This window comes from Lactuca serriola, chromosome 2 (assembly GCF_051521515.1).
Source record: "Lactuca serriola cultivar US96UC23 chromosome 2, Lser_US96UC23_V15, whole genome shotgun sequence".
Lineage (NCBI taxonomy): Eukaryota > Viridiplantae > Streptophyta > Magnoliopsida > Asterales > Asteraceae > Lactuca > Lactuca serriola.
Genome location: NC_136409.1, coordinates 86,071,245 through 86,086,993, shown reverse-complemented (window position 1 = coordinate 86,086,993; position 15,749 = coordinate 86,071,245). Strand labels below are relative to the sequence as shown.

Sequence of the window (15,749 nt, the reverse complement as noted above, 5' to 3'; positions counted from 1 at the left end):
AACCGCTCGATCTAACATTCGAATTTCGGGTTGTACACTGCTAACTCGAAACTTCGAAAAATCATAACTTCTTCATACGAAGTCGGATTTGGGCGTTCTTTTTATCGATGTTCTTAGTTTAACATATTCTACAACTTTCGTTTAAATCGCTAAGGCTAAATCTCGCTCTATCGTAAATTCACTATTTACGTTTCCCGGTATCGTGCCGGTTCTGTCGCGAAACTTCGACAGGTCATAACTTCTTCATTATAACTCGGATTTCGGCGTTCTTTATATGTACAGAAACCTTGTGACATATTCTACAACTTGGTTAAGATTATTTATTTTAAATAATCTTTTGTCGAAAAGTCGTTTTCGACTCCTATTGCCTCTAATTGACTAGTCCGGATCTACGGGCGTTACAAGTGTGATGCCTCAAATGCTTCACACAACACCAAATGCAAAGTATAAACTTTATAGAATACTCTAACACACTCAAAATCGGCCAAGTCCTCTTGTTTCTCTAGTGTATCACTAGTGTAGCCGATTTTGGGGAGAGACATGGTCCTTATATAGTGTGTTGCATTAGGTAAAACCCTAATGTAACATGACTCTTCATTTCTGAATCCATGGGTTAACTACATGGAGCATCCTATGGGTGGAACCCAACTTGATAATCCATGGAGCCTTTTAGCCCACTATATAAGATATGGAAGATTTACATAATCTACCCATATATTTAATTAGTTATTCTTTTGATCACATAATTAATTCTTGATCAAAACTAATTAAATAATATTATTAATATATTAGAACTTATAATTCTTGGGGAGAGACATGGTCCTTATATAGTGTGTTGCATTAGGTAAAACCCTAATGTAACATGACTCTTCATTTCTCAATCCGTGGGTTAACTCCATGGAGCATCCTATGGGTGGAACCCAACTTGATAATCCATGGAGCCTTTTAGCCCACTATATAAGATATGGAAGATTTACATAATCTACCCATATATTTAATTAGTTATTCTTTTGATCACTTAATTAATTCTAAATTAATTCTTGATCAAAACTAATTAAATAATATTATTAATATATTAGAACTTATAATATATTAATAAACCATATGTGTTATTTCTCTCATTTAGTTTATCCAATTGCATGGTGCCATGCAACCCAAATGGACCATGCCGGGTTGGGTCAAGTATTTACCAGAAATAGTTATGGACTTAGACACCTTATCCAACAGTTGTCTCATGTTTAACTCCTTCTGATTAAAGATGTGTTGTAAGCTTTTATGGTCGGTGAAGATAGTGCACTTGGTTCCATAGAGATAGTGTCTCCAGATGTTTAACGCAAAGACCACTGCTCCCAACTCCAAATCATGAGTTATGTAATTGACCTCATGTGTTTTCAACTGCCTCGAGGCATAGGCGATAACCTTTCCTCATTGCATGAGCACACAACCTAGGCCCTGATTGGATGCATCGCAGTAGACCCACGAAGTCTTCCGTCCCTTCGGGCAAGGACAAGATAGGTGCACTGCACAGGGCCTGCTTCAATGTTTGAAACGCAGTGTCTTGCTTGACTCCCCAACTGAAGGTTACACCCTTTTGTGTCAGGGTAGTTAAAGGCTTAGCGATTCTGGAGAAGTTTTGGATGAACCTGCGATAATAGCCCACGAGACCCAAGAATTGCCGGATTTTTGTGGGTGTCTTCGGTGCAGACCAATTCTCAATCGCTTTGATCTTGGATGGGTCAACGTGTATCCCTTCCTTGCTAATCAAGTGTCCAAGGAAATTCACCTTCCTGATCCAGAATTCGCACTTCGAGAATTTCGCGTATAGCTTTTCCGCCCTTAATGTTTCCAACACCTGCCTCAAGTGTTGTTTATGATCATCTTCACTCCGCGAATTAGACAAGTATATAGTCGATGAACACAATCACGAACTTGTCTAAGAAAGGGCGGCACACCCGATTCATCAGGTCCATGAATGCTGCCGGTGCGTTAGTCAGACCAAAGGGCATTACTACAAACTCATAGTGTCCATAGCGAGTTCGGAATGCTGTCTTGGGCACATCATTCTTGTGAACTTCCTACTGATGGTACCCTAATCTTAAATCGATATTTTAGAAATAACTGGCTCCCTAAAGTTGGTCGAAGAGATTGTCGATTCTGGGTAAAGGATATCGATTCTTGATGGTCAGCTTATTCAGCTCTCGGTAGTCAATGCACATCCGAAAGGATTCATCCTTATTTTTCACAAATAAGATCGGAGCTCCCCAGGGTGAGGAACTTGACCTTATGAATCCTTTGTTGATCAGCTCATTGCGCTGACTGGATAATTCTTGCATTTCTGCTGGTGCTAAACAGTAGGGAGATTTAGCTACAGGAGTAGCTCTGGGGATCAAGTCGATAAGAAACTCAACTTGATGTTCAGGAGGGATTCCTGGGAGATCTTCAGGGAAGACATCAGGAAAGTTACAGACTTCAGGGATGCTCTCGAGGACTCTAACTTTTTGCGTTTCGTTGACAACATGAGCTAGGAATGCATGACATTCCTTCCGCAGATACTTCTAAGCTTTGATGCACGAAATGATACAGAGGTTCGAACTGAGCTTATCGCCATAAATCATAAGGGTTTCTCTAGAAGGAAGATTGAGACGGACAGCCTTCTCGAAGCAAAGAATATCAGCATGATTGGAGCTTAACCAGTCCATGCCGATAATGACGTCGAAGCTCTTGATGGACATAGGCATAAGATCGATATAAAAAGAATAATTTTCTAGAGTAAGAGTGCAGCCTATGAATATGTCATTAGTGCTCTACCGAGTGATAATCATAGAAAGGTTACTAACACAGTAAGTTATCGCTTAAGGAAGGAGAGGTAGCAATACTTAGAGTGAATCTGCGTACTAAGTTTGACTCTAGCAAAAATACTCCTATAGTATTTTATGTGACATGATTTTGGTAAGTTTTAGGCCTGCTGTAGCACAACAGTCACCCCGAAACACACGTTAGTCATGTCTCGACTGAATATAGTTGATTAGGCTATATTCACCCTAGACATGATTACATAACTGCCAAGGTTTAACCGCAGCGTTCCAGCATCCAAAATACTTTTGTTCAGTTCTACTAGCAAGACGAATCATGTTATGTATGCATGCTCGTATACTTTTATAAAAATACTTTATATTTTGAAAGTATACTTTTAGCGTAGAGCACTTAGGCCGCTTAGTGTTTATAGTTGTATACCACATAAGGTTCAGTATACTAGTTCGCTATAAACATGGGCTTTGATACCAATCTGTCACACCCCGAAACCGATGGCGGAAACGTTCTGGGGTGGAGGACGTCATTTATAGCATCACAACCAATGAATAACAACAATCATAGCAACAAAACCATTATAGTGAATACTTAGGTAAAAACGTTTACATCTGTTTTGAAACTTAGTTTGAATTACATCCAATAGTTTTGTATTGTAAAAACTTAAAAACTCTAAATGCGTAGGTTCCTCGAAAAATCCAGCAGGCACCTGTCTACTGATTTCCTGAGAATACAATCAGTTTGAAAAATATCAGCATAAAGCTGGTGAGTTCATAAGCAGTAATTTGTAATGAAAACTTATTGATGCACGAGCCGAAATGATTATGTAGTTTCAAGAAAATCCGATATTTTCTTTAGTGAAAAATGTAGTGTGATCGATTTCGTATACAACCATGAATGTTCGTTTCTAAAAATTGTAGAAATAAGCAAAATACTACATCCTGTGACTAACTAAAGTTGATCATGAAGTATACGTATTTAAATGTAAAACCGTAGCATAAATGATTCGGTTTTGAAAACCCTGGCCCGGCCAGTATGCATAGTGTGTTTAGTTCTATTTGATATAAATAAAACTATTGAAGAAAACCAGGTTGGTAAACTATCTGTGATTTAGACATAATGTGAGTCGTATAACCATGTTTGATATGACTAGAGACCTTTCCAACATTCTTCAGGCGTTGAAGTTAAATGACATTTGTACATCTTAGGCGTGCCCGCCAAACTGTAGCTAACAGTCCAGATGTGGGATTGTCAGTCCCGAATAGATCTATTCACAAATTTCACACTCTCCCTCTAGGAGACTCTGGTTATACAGTGGTAGGATTTATCTCTGTACACCTAAGGGTACAGTAATGAAGTAGCACCTCACAGTATCGTACAATCTAGTTTACATGTAATGCAGTAGCGTTCTACCGTATTGAAAATCCGAAGGTATACCACGTATAGTGATAAGTTACAGTTATGAAAATCATGATAAAACAGTGATATAAACTGTAAACGGTTTCTGTTCCAGTGCATATGTTTAGTAGAGAAGTTCTTATGCTTGATAAGTTTTTAGAGAAATCTCAAACTATACCGATTATAGTTTGCATGTATAACGTAGTGAATAACGTGTCCGGAAAACTATGAAATATTGTGAAAACGTCCCTTATGCTCAACATAGTGCAAAAAGGAAATAAAGTATGAAATTTGCATAAGTTTTATGTATATTCCTGAAAACATTTATGATTAGCTCATAAGAAAAAAAACATTTATGTTTAGCTTGTATCCCCCCCCCCCCCCCCGAAACCTTAAAAATACGGAAAAATGTAGGGGTATGAACTCACAGTTGTTGCGTGGAGTTGTTGACTGAAAAGAAGGTTCCCGAGTTGTTACACGTGACACTTAACGAAATCATATTATCAAATAAATACGTATATGTATCTAAATTAGCGATTTCGATAAATAAAGTGTCATAAGAACACTTGAATTCGGTTGAGGAATGTTACCGAGACTTGCTTGAATCGAAGAAATGGGTTTTCAGCCAAATGTACCACCAAAAAGGTGTTTACGGTCTCTGAAGGTTGGCGAGTTTATGGTTTCTGAAGATTGGCGAGTTTACGGTTTCTGAAGATTGTCGAGTTTACGGCCGTAAACTCAAGAACTGAGTTTACGGTCTTTGAAGGTTGGACCGTAAACTCGGAAGAATGATGTTTGGATGCTGATTTCGACGAGCTGAGTGTTTCCATACGTTCCAAAGGGCTCCAAACGTGGTTTTCTCGATGTTTTTTGGAGTTTAAATGCGATTTTGTGAGTTTACGGTTGATGAATCTTAGAGAGAGGAGGAGAGAATGTGGCTAGAAACGTCCCAATGAAGTCGGAGGCATCGTATTTATAGGGTTGAGGTGAAGGGTCCACTTGTCACTGACTGTAAACGAGTTTACGGTCGTAAACCCACTTCGATCAGAAATGTTTGATTTTTTTCCAGATTTTCGGGTTTCCGCACGATTTTTGTTTCCGATTCGTAAATAATTTAATTAAATATAACTAGATTATTTTAATAAACCAAAGAGTTTGACGGAAAAGTTAACAAATTTGAATTTTTATTAACGGAATCGCGTAACGAAAACGGGATAAGTTTCGGGTTGTCACATGTACGTATTACGTACACCCTGTACGCCCAACGTATGCTCCGCCCGAAAAATCCCAACATTTTAATAATTATAACTTGAATAAAAAGCAATACAATACGTGATAAATCCCGGACGTTACATTTTGATAGAACGGAATGTAGAAATATATCTTTTGAAATGAAATGATAATATATGAAATGATATGTATTATATGTATGAAAAGATTTTTCATTGAAAAGGCTTGAAATTATATGTTTTGAAAAAATGAAAGATTTTTCTAATGAATCTGTGGTAAATGTTTTGGGTCACAAAACCGCGTAGCTCACGAGACAGTATTGTCTTACGTATCTCTTTTTAATGTCATGTATCTCAGGTTACACTTAAGAAGAGATGATGATAGATGGACGTTAGAAGTCAAGTGTTAGAGAATGGAGTGGAACTTGTTAAGTTCCTTATTGAAGTATTGATGTAATTTATTTTTGCTTGTTATAGTTGTATTGATGTTTAATGGTAAGACCCAGTGTTTAAATATATAAATGTTTTCATGGGACCGAGTTTTGTTAAAAGCGGATGACTTCCTGAATGTTTTAAAACCATAACATTATAAAGTTTGAAAATTTTAGGATGTTACACCAACAAACATAGTCAGATATAGGATTGAAAAATAAGATGAAATTCCTAAAGGATTGAGCAATCATGTTTTGATACCACTTGTTAAATCATAACGACATAATGACTTGTAGTGCTTTGATACCAGTTGTTAAATCATAGCAAGATGACATATTGTAGTGCGAAATTAAATTGATTGAACAATGATCTAGATATAGTATGAAATCTCTTTGATTGATCACATATCAAATACAAGAAAACATGGCTCAAATAATCAGAGATTATGAGCTCAAAAAGTATAAAAAAAATCTATTTAATCGTAAGATTATATTTATACAAACAAGATTCAGGGTGATCATGACCAATAATATCTTAACATGTGGACATACACACATGAAGACTTCGAACAAATTGCTAACTCTAACCTATGCCTTCAGCTAAGAGCATTATAGTGCAAATGATAAACTTGTACTAAAGGAACATAATATCATCTACCAACTACTTTGGTAAAGAACACAAAAACCTTTAACTTGAATATGTTCTTGGAAAATTAATATTCAAATGTCTTCGGTTAAGATTTGGAAAGTCACAACAAAACCGAAACCTAATAGTCTCAAATATTTTCTTGATGATTAGTTCAAAATCAAAGACTTAAGAGATATTTATTTCTTCCTTTGTCATAAATTCATCAACATCAACAATTGTATGGTTGTTCATTAGAGCAATTTTATCGAGAAACTATTATCATCATACTCTATGTTCTATTCTAAACCTCTCAACATGCCTCTTTCGTATAAGTTGAAATTGTTACCTATCATGGAAGATTTTTTGTCTGGTTCCACCACATAGTGATAATTAATTGGAACTAGATGGAATTCTGTGCCCCGTTGGCGCTGTGTTTTTTTTTTTTTTTTCTATTTCAGGGTGTAGTGTGAATTAAAAATACGTTGCTATTTTACTGCATTTAACGCCTAAAAATGGAAAATGAACGTAACAGGAATGTGATTTTTTTTCGGTAAAAAATTCAAAACAAAAGGTAAAAACCAGGGAAAAAATGGTTTTTGAAAAAAAAAAATGAAATGAATTGCAAAAACAAAAAACAAAAGAAAAATGTAAATTCATAGTACATTGCTATGCATTGCTGGTTATTGGTAAAAAATCAAAACAAATTTCAAAAAAGAGAAAAAATGTGGAAAGCCAAAGTATATTGCTATGTTAGTGCATTTAACACCTAAAAAAGAAAAATGCACGTAATGGTTTCTTTCAAGAAAACTTTATCATTCGTTGATAACCTACAAACCTAAGTACACTGCCTATATTGGTAAATAAATATATATCTTGGAAAAAAAATCTGCAGTTGGATTAATGGCAGTTGAAGAAACCTCGGATTGAGTATTGTTTCCAGCATCACTGCTTACTCTCTTATGGATTCCAACTAACTGAGCTTTAGCCTGCGTTACAACACCTATAAAAAATACATGAATTCAATTTTCTATATAAGAGCGATTATGATTTTGATAAAACTTGATATAGTACCACAAATATAATTTTTAAAGTGACCAGGTTCTTAGGATATTATCAGAAAATAGAAACAACCTTCAGGCATATCATTTTTGTCTCTGTGGCGACCATGTCGTGCTGCCACAGCTGCACATCAGTATCTTTTTCTGCTGAGTCGCCAACTGTGGAGGTCCTGAAATCTCCAATAATTACAGGAAAATACATATAATAAGATTTTAGGTTACTAATGACTCTGTATTACCATTACTACCCTTGTTCGCCATCTCAGCATGATGACAAGACTCACTTGCGACATCTCCATAATTCAATTGTATTCGGTCAAGATGTCCTTGGAGTAATTTGGCTTTCTTTGACTCAGGTCTGTAACCATCTTCTCTAAAAGCGTATGCTTCTTATGTGATTTCTGGAAAAGAAAACCAATAAAAGAATTAAAGGGTGTTTAATTGTGTGCTATTTAAGTGATTATTGCAGTTTGACTCATCAGAGAATCACATAGCCTATGGATTAAAACCTCATTTGCTAGGGTTAAAGTGAATCCATGAACATCATTCCAAGTTTAATGTAATTAACCACCGTAGTCAGGTGCTGTTACTGCCTTCACATGTTCGTGCCCTGCAATATAAAGCAATAAATAAACAGATCTTCTTAATCTTTAAAAAAAACCATTTTACTTTTAAACCTTCCATTCTTATTCTATGCATATGACACGTTCTTTCCATAAACTTATAATACCATTTTTGCCCCTCAACATTAAAATCTGCAACAATATAAAGCAATAAATCAACATATCTTCTTAATCTAATAAAACAATCATTTTACCTTTAAACACTGCCATCCTTATTCTATGCATATGACCTGTTCAGAACTGTCATATATATAAAAAAAAAGGTCAAATAAATTATCAAAGAAAGGAAAAGTCATTTTTCACTTATTTAAAGCCACAAAAACAATATTAGAATGCTAATTTATTGAAAACATACCCAACCATTTGCAACCAAAGACACGATCATCATGGAATAATCCTATGAAAAGTTGAAGCCTAAAGAAAAATCATAACAGAAAAAAACAAAACAAAACAAATGTGATATTAGATTATAGAAACTTATACCAGACATTTTCACAGGCTGTATATGCCTACATTCAAGGAATGTTAACTGAAGTGGTAACATGATGATTGGAAAGCAGTTAGGCAATCAAGATATGATTCTATTTCTTACCTGTTGTGCCTTTAATCTTTCAACAACATTTGCTCCAAGATATATCATCTGTGTAAAACATGTTGAAGATAAAATGAAAAAACATATAAATTACAAACATTATTTTCTTCCTTCAAGAAACTAAATTAATACAACAAAAAAACATCTTTCATTTACTAAAAGGGATTCATTGTGACATTTTAGCAAACACCTAATATTCCAGATAAAAATAGTAGAGTATTTGTTTGGGGGTATAACTAAAATGGGTTTGAAGGAAGAACCTTGTCTGATTGCTGCCAACGATTGAGTTGAAATTCACTTCATCGGTTCATCCATCATTTAGAGTTACAACAATAAAATACTGGTTCTCAATATAGATGAAATGTTGGGCACCACAAATAGCCATGACATATGCAGAATTTATGCTCATATCAATAAGCACATTCTTCCCACTAAACAAATTTTGTTTACACAAATACATTTATAAGCATTTCATTATTGTTTACTAAATTATATATAAAAGATACAGTGATATATCATCAGCTTGGTTGTAACTTCTTTGGGATCTTTTGGGATCCATTTTTTTTGAGTATTTTTCTTTATAATGTTACGTGAGCATTTTACTCAAAATAATCAACAAAAATCCTGAATCCAATAGTTAAAAATCGCATTAACTGGTTTCTTAAATAAGCAGTGCCACTGTTGTTAGTCTTTGGGGTATTTAAGCAAACACATGGTGAGCATAATATATAAATTTTAAGAGAGTTCACCTCCTCAGACGTCTCACAATCCTCTTCTAGCAAACGTGTCCTTTTCTAATTTCTCTTATGTCTTGCCTGTCTTTAGAGCAAAAATCAACGAAATCAGAAAACGAAAAAGAGGATTGTGCAATCATAAATCGTAAATCAACATGTGAAACTAAAACATCAGATGGATTATCACTAATTTGTTTACCCATCATCTTCACCGCCACCCAGTACCACTCCTAGCCTTCCATATTAACAACCGGTCACAACCTCCATAAATCTTCAATATCCATCCCGGTTCACGTAGACAAAGACCAAGAAACCCCACCACCATAGCCGATACCCTCAAAGCAGAAGAAAACATTACCTTCAACTCATTCTGAATCAGCCACCAAGAAGGAACATTCGCAAAGAGAATCAGAAAAAACAGAGCTGAACAGTTACGTTGGCGCTCAATCGGATACTGTTGTATGCCCTGATGTCAGCCATGAAACTCCGCTTTCAATTTCTAAAGAATATACAATGAATACCCCGACTCCGATTCCGAGTCCGATAGAAAGTCAATATCGGAATCCAGTTGATCGTCTTCCTCATTGGCAGTCGTCATTTAGGAGGCTCCAAAATCGAGTGCTAGAATAAAAAAATTACACAATTTGAATATTTAAACACATACATGAATTCGTTGAAGAAAGAGGGCTATCACCAGTCTCTCTCACCCAGCTGATAGCGGCTCCGCCCAACACTTCCACCGACCGCCTTCGCCAACATTGGTCGCCTTAAACGCCGATGAAGCACCTCCGGGATATCGTTTTCTCCGAGTAAATGACTCAGAACAACAATGTTCCTCAAAGGCACCAACAACGATCACCAACCTCTATTTTCGTCTCCTCATGCGTCGCCGCCATCGGCGAGCTGATCCAAACTATGGCCAGCCAATTGAAGGGTTTCGAGGGAGAGAGACGTAAGGAAGAGTGAAGAAGACAGAAAAAGGAAGTAAGGAAAAGCGAAAGAAGAGTATTGGAGGAGGAGGGTGGCGACGTGGAAATCGGAAACAACGAATAAAATAATGAAAGTTGATAAGAATGGAAGAGAAGAATGGGAAAAGGGAAGTATTATTGTGGCTTGAAATTAAAAAAACAAAGCTCTGTGGCAAAAGATGAAAGAAAATGTACTGCTCCCGAAGGTTTTAAGCTTTTATGTATATATAAATGTTACACTTTTTACTTCATACATGGCTTGAGCTTTAATTTTTATATATAATACTTCAATGAATTGATCAAACTATTTGTTAAGAACATTATGATTATGCTCAATATTTTTTACTGCATTTCAAAGAAACTTTCTTTCAAGGCTTAGTTCTCAATAACAAAGCTAATTTCTAGATCGATACCTACTATGAAAATTTTAGACAGCTTGTCCAATCACTGGAAGATCTTGTAGTGGTTTATATATGATATTTAGTGGCAACCTTATATCATGGAAGTCTAAAAGACACTTTATTATTTGATTATCCTCTATGGAATTTGAATATCACTTAATGAGACAAGTTTGTACCGAACTAGCATTGTTAAGTTGTTCTATTTTACCATGTTTCAAATTCTTGACATTAATCTTGTTCATCTCAAGTGATATAACATTGTTGCTATCTACATCACTAATAACCTCGTATCTCAAAAATAAAAAATGAAACATATAGAATTAGACTGTAATTTTGTTCGAGAGAAGCTTCAAGATTACCCAACTTCTCCTTCCCTCGGGTCTATGAGGATTATATTTTTTTTGGAACCGGCAAATATATTAATAAGATCACCCTCTAGCAAGTGGCTAGAGGAGCGGAAATAACAACGTACAGATAATAAGATTACAAATTACACATAAAGAAACGAAGAACTACACCATACTAACCAATCAATACTCCTATTTTTCCCCATGTGTCTATGAGGATTATATAGATGGTGTTTTCACAAACTCATTATGAGGCTTTATGCATATTTGCATACTGAAATAGTTTCCAAGCTGGATTATTATCCCCACCAATTTAAAGAGGGGGTTATGGGTGTTAGGGTGGTCGGTATTTAGGTTTATTATTATACCCACTAGCTTAAGGAGGGGATATGGGTGTTAGGTATCTATACCTACCATCTCTTAATTTGCTAAAACCACATCATTTTTCTGCGATTCTTATTCTTTCTATCCCTAAATACATGAAATGCTTATATTTTTCTTCCCTCCCATTCTTAAACCCATTCATTGTACCAATAAACAAACAAATAGTACAAGATGACGAAGACGAAGCGTAGGGAACTTTACTTGAAAATCTGTCTTCCCAAGCATCTTTGGTATATACCGTCCACCCCTAGCATAGTCTTCTTAATTGTCACGAATTTTTTTGTTGTTTGGAAAGCTTGTTGAAGTTTGTTAAGTATGCTACTATTGACCAATACATAGAATTAAAAGCGTATATAATTGTTATTAAATTATTTATATAATTTTTTTCCTAACAGCCAACACACCCTATAAATCTTATTTTTAAACTGCACTAAATCATTTCCGTAGCTCTATTCAATGAATGAGAAAATTTATTTATCTCCTTTTTTTTCTTGGTTTTGACTTGTAAAAATAAATGACTTACATGAGCAAATAGACAGTCATTGACATTAACCTTATTTTGACTTGGTCCAGAAAAAGTATGGTTGTTACAGCTTGAATGTTAATGGATAAACATGGTAAGCATTTTGGAAATGACAGGGGTTATCATTGCATGACATACCCTAATGCACAAAGAAAAAAATTAATAGAGATTAAAAAGGAACATAGTCCCACTACATTAACTTTTTTTATTTATATAACATCAGAAGACCTCTAGTTCTTTCATTTTCAATCTCACAGAAAATGGTTTTAACCATCGTCCCACCAGGCATCATCTAATAAGAAGCCATATATGTTATAATTTACCCCCAAAAAAAAAACACAAGAATACTTAATGTGTTTAGTACCAAATGGACCCATCCTGCTTCGGCAGCGTATAATCTACATTAAAAGGAGCACCAAACACCATCTTGAAACCGCCTTGCTGAACATTGCACTGATCAAAATGGTGACCTTGTTGCAGGTTCGAATTTGCTTCAAATCCATGGTGGGGAAAGTTGTCGCCTTGAAATCGGATACCCGACTGCCCAAAAAACGAGTCATTTCGACCCGCTATATTTCTGGAATCGGTCTTAATGTTGTTTTCTTGAATATTATCATCATAAAATGACATCAAATCGTTGATCATCTTTTGCCCGTCTTCAGGAACACCAAGAATAGAAACATCGAAAGGCTGCTTAATCTCATTCAAATGGAAGTTCTGAACCCTAGAAACCCCCACAAACGGTGATTGATCGTTGTTTCTATAAGGGCAGTTCAGTCCATGATTATCTTTTGAAATCCGATCAAGAAACCCATGAAAAGGTTGATTATATGGGCATTTTGGGAAATCGCAGGTGTAAATCTTGTGATCCATGGCTTCTGATGGAGTCGGAGGAGATTTCCGCTTTCGATCTTGGTAATTTAATATCCCCAAATTACCCGGTTTGATATCCAGGATTTCAAAGTCGGATTCGGGTCCAGGTTGAGTTTCTACGTCATACTCACCAGCGTCAAAAGATCCGGTCCAGCCCGATGACATAACCGGCGGTTCCGGCAGGCACTGGTTAGGGTAAAGTTCTCTAGCCAATGTTTCCTCCTGGTTAACGACGGCGAGCCACGTGGCACTCTCTTTCGCAGTCATCTTGTCCTGTAAACATTTCGATTGTCGTACGAGCTTCCTGATTTTATCGACGTCGGGAAACATATGCTTGATAACCGCCGTCAAAACGCCGACTTTCCACGCTTTTTTTAAATCGTGAGGCTTCTTGTAAGGCGGCGGGCCCGGTTGGTCCTTCTGTAAACCCAACTCCGGCCACCAGTCTTCGTTTCCGGTCGGCCACCATGGCGGCGGCACACCTTTTTCCAACGGAAACCGTCGCTGCGGCGGGTCGCAATGCTGCATGAGAGCCGATAGCAAGGAGCCGAGAGTTGTGTCCTGAAGTTCCTGTAATGAGTGTGGTGTCGACCCAATTGAACTCGTCTTCTCGTTCTCGCCGGCGATCGAGTTATCTACTTGAAACTTGGCGGCGGCTGCCGGCCCGTTCCTGTCGAATCGGACTTTATCTTTCCACCATTCACGGAGGTTATCGGATGCGCCACTCACTGGCTTTCCTTTTTCTGGTATAATCCCGTAAACGAAACCTTGAGCTTTGCAGACTTCCATCATCTTCAACATGTACTTTAATATCCCATCTTGAGCTCTGGACATCTTCTTCCTCCTCGCCTGCTCTTGGGACTGGCGTTGTTTTGCTGTATCCATGTTTTCTTTAGTGTTGCATGATTCTTTGAGCTTTTTAAGTTTCATTTTATCTCTCCACATTCGTCTTTCTAGCTCATCAACGTCGATTTCTTCATCGGTGAAATCGTCATCCACCATCGTCCCGGTTTCAGTTGGAAGAGAACTAATCTCTCCTTGCGCATTTTGAGCACAGAAAACGTTAAGTTCCTCGCAAAATCCCATTTCATCAAACATATGCATCTCCAGATTCTCAGCCAATCTGAAATCATCAATTCAACCTAACATTAGATTAAACAGCATCTAATACAATAACTGAACATCCGAATTTTACAAAATATTGGTAGCTACAAATTAAAGACGCCTATAATCATGAATGGTGGATCTCATCAGATAATAGAAAAGATTATCAGAGCAACCATATCTAAATCTGATCAGGGCAAAGAAATGATCCGCAGTAATTTCGTTGTTGTGAAACAATACCAATCTTGGCACGAAATTCAATTTTTTTAGTGAGATAAACAGCATATACGGTCAATTTTACGAAAAATATGAATTCAAATAGGTTGCCAGATTTTAAGACATCTTGATACAGAACCATATATAACTTTTGCTCTATGAATAAAAACAAAATAGCGAACCATAATTCGACTTGAAATAATTGACAAACAAAAATCTTATAACATTTTCAAATAAACCAAACGAATTCACTCAAATAGAATTCAAACAAGCAAATCATATCCAACTTCAACGTATTTAATCAATCCCAGTGGTGCTTGTGCATATAGAATCGAAATTAACATCATCCCAAACGAGTAAACACAGAAAGCGCATCATTCGGACTTTAATTTATCAAAATCTAAATCAAACATTCAATCACACAAGTTTAAAGCATTACCTGAATGGTGGGTTTGATTTCTTTTTTTCTCCTGGAAACCCCTTTACAAAGTTTATAGATGAGAGAGAAAGAAAATGGGTATTCTTGTAGTTTGTACAGATGTGTGTAAGCATTAACTAATATATTAATGGGTGATGAAGTATAGGGATGTGAAAAGTGTCGGCGATTGCTAAAGTAAAGGCAGATGAAACAGATGCGATGGAAGGGGAGCAGATAATATTATTTATTGTTCTTGTTCTTAAAGAGGGGCCAGGTGAATTCAATGTGAAGTTTGTAAGAAAACTCCATGGCGATGTGAAGAATAAATTACCGAAAGTCCGAAATCATGGTGTTGGGCCGTGTATGAACCCTGAAAAAATGGGCATTGGAAGTGGCAACGAACATGGAGCTGACAAGCTGTTTGCCCGACCCCAAATAATTGCGACACTTTTTACTCTATCTTTGTATAGATATGCTCAAAAAGCAAAAAGTACTTAACCATAGGGAGCCAATTCTTCCTTTAAAAGATACTTTTTTTGAACCCCAATTATTGATGCATTGTTTATTTAACTTTTATTTTAAAATCGAGTTGAAAAGAGTTCGAATTTGATATCATAGTATTAGATACATATTGAATTCGATTGATGTCAATTTTTTTTTTTAACCGTAGATTCTTTTGGCAACTTTTGTCTGTGTCATACAGACCATGTGCAGAAGTTAGGCTTCGATGACTGTTTTTTTGAAGACTAGAAACCTAAAAATGTTTGTGCATCTTCTTAACGTATATGTGGACCGGAGTCTTTAAATTTCTTCAGACATCTTTTAGCCTAAAAATTTACATATATCTTTGTTTTTTCTATTTTTATTTTAAACTTAGATTTATTTCAATTTTATCTTTAATAAACAATTTTTAATAAAAAAAAAAGTTATAATATTTAAAGAAAAACTTTTCAAGGACATAATCATGAACAAACTTATAAATAAATATTTAATTACAATAATGATCATTAAAGC

At 36.0% G+C, this 15,749-nt stretch overlaps 1 protein-coding gene and 1 long non-coding RNA gene across 11 annotated transcripts; both read right to left on the bottom strand.

Annotated features, from left to right (window-relative positions):
• Positions 1-7,217: 7,217 nt before the first annotated feature.
• On the bottom strand, positions 7,218-10,569 carry LOC145086489 (uncharacterized). 10 transcript variants are annotated; one of them, XR_013700473.1, is made up of 12 exons: positions 10,209-10,568; positions 9,701-10,122; positions 9,517-9,582; positions 9,028-9,198; positions 8,768-8,815; positions 8,531-8,589; positions 8,370-8,415; positions 8,230-8,307; positions 8,062-8,162; positions 7,792-7,953; positions 7,626-7,722; positions 7,218-7,494 (listed from the first exon to the last, which is right to left on the bottom strand). It is a non-coding gene; the product is annotated as an uncharacterized LOC145086489 (long non-coding RNA). The 10 variants fall into 10 exon arrangements; XR_013700472.1 differs by having other exon boundaries at positions 9,517-9,586; positions 10,209-10,567; XR_013700471.1 differs by having other exon boundaries at positions 9,517-10,122; positions 10,209-10,569.
• Positions 10,570-12,264: 1,695 nt separating this feature from the next.
• LOC145086488 (protein ETHYLENE INSENSITIVE 3-like) lies at positions 12,265-15,127 on the bottom strand. The gene is made up of 2 exons (XM_079024251.1): positions 14,757-15,127; positions 12,265-14,120 (listed from the first exon to the last, which is right to left on the bottom strand). Exons 1-2 carry the CDS (start codon positions 14,867-14,869, stop codon positions 12,482-12,484), a joined length of 1,752 nt encoding a protein of 583 aa, XP_078880377.1. The 5' UTR covers positions 14,870-15,127; the 3' UTR covers positions 12,265-12,481.
• Positions 15,128-15,749: the final 622 nt, after the last annotated feature.

Coding starts and splice junctions, on each gene's coding strand:
- LOC145086488 (XM_079024251.1), bottom strand. CDS start 14,869: ATGCTTACACACATCTGTACAAACTACAAGAATACCCATTTTCTTTCT. Junction 14,121..14,756: donor AAATCAAACCCACCATTCAG/GTAATGCTTTAA, acceptor TGATGATTTCAG/ATTGGCTGAGAATCTGGAGA.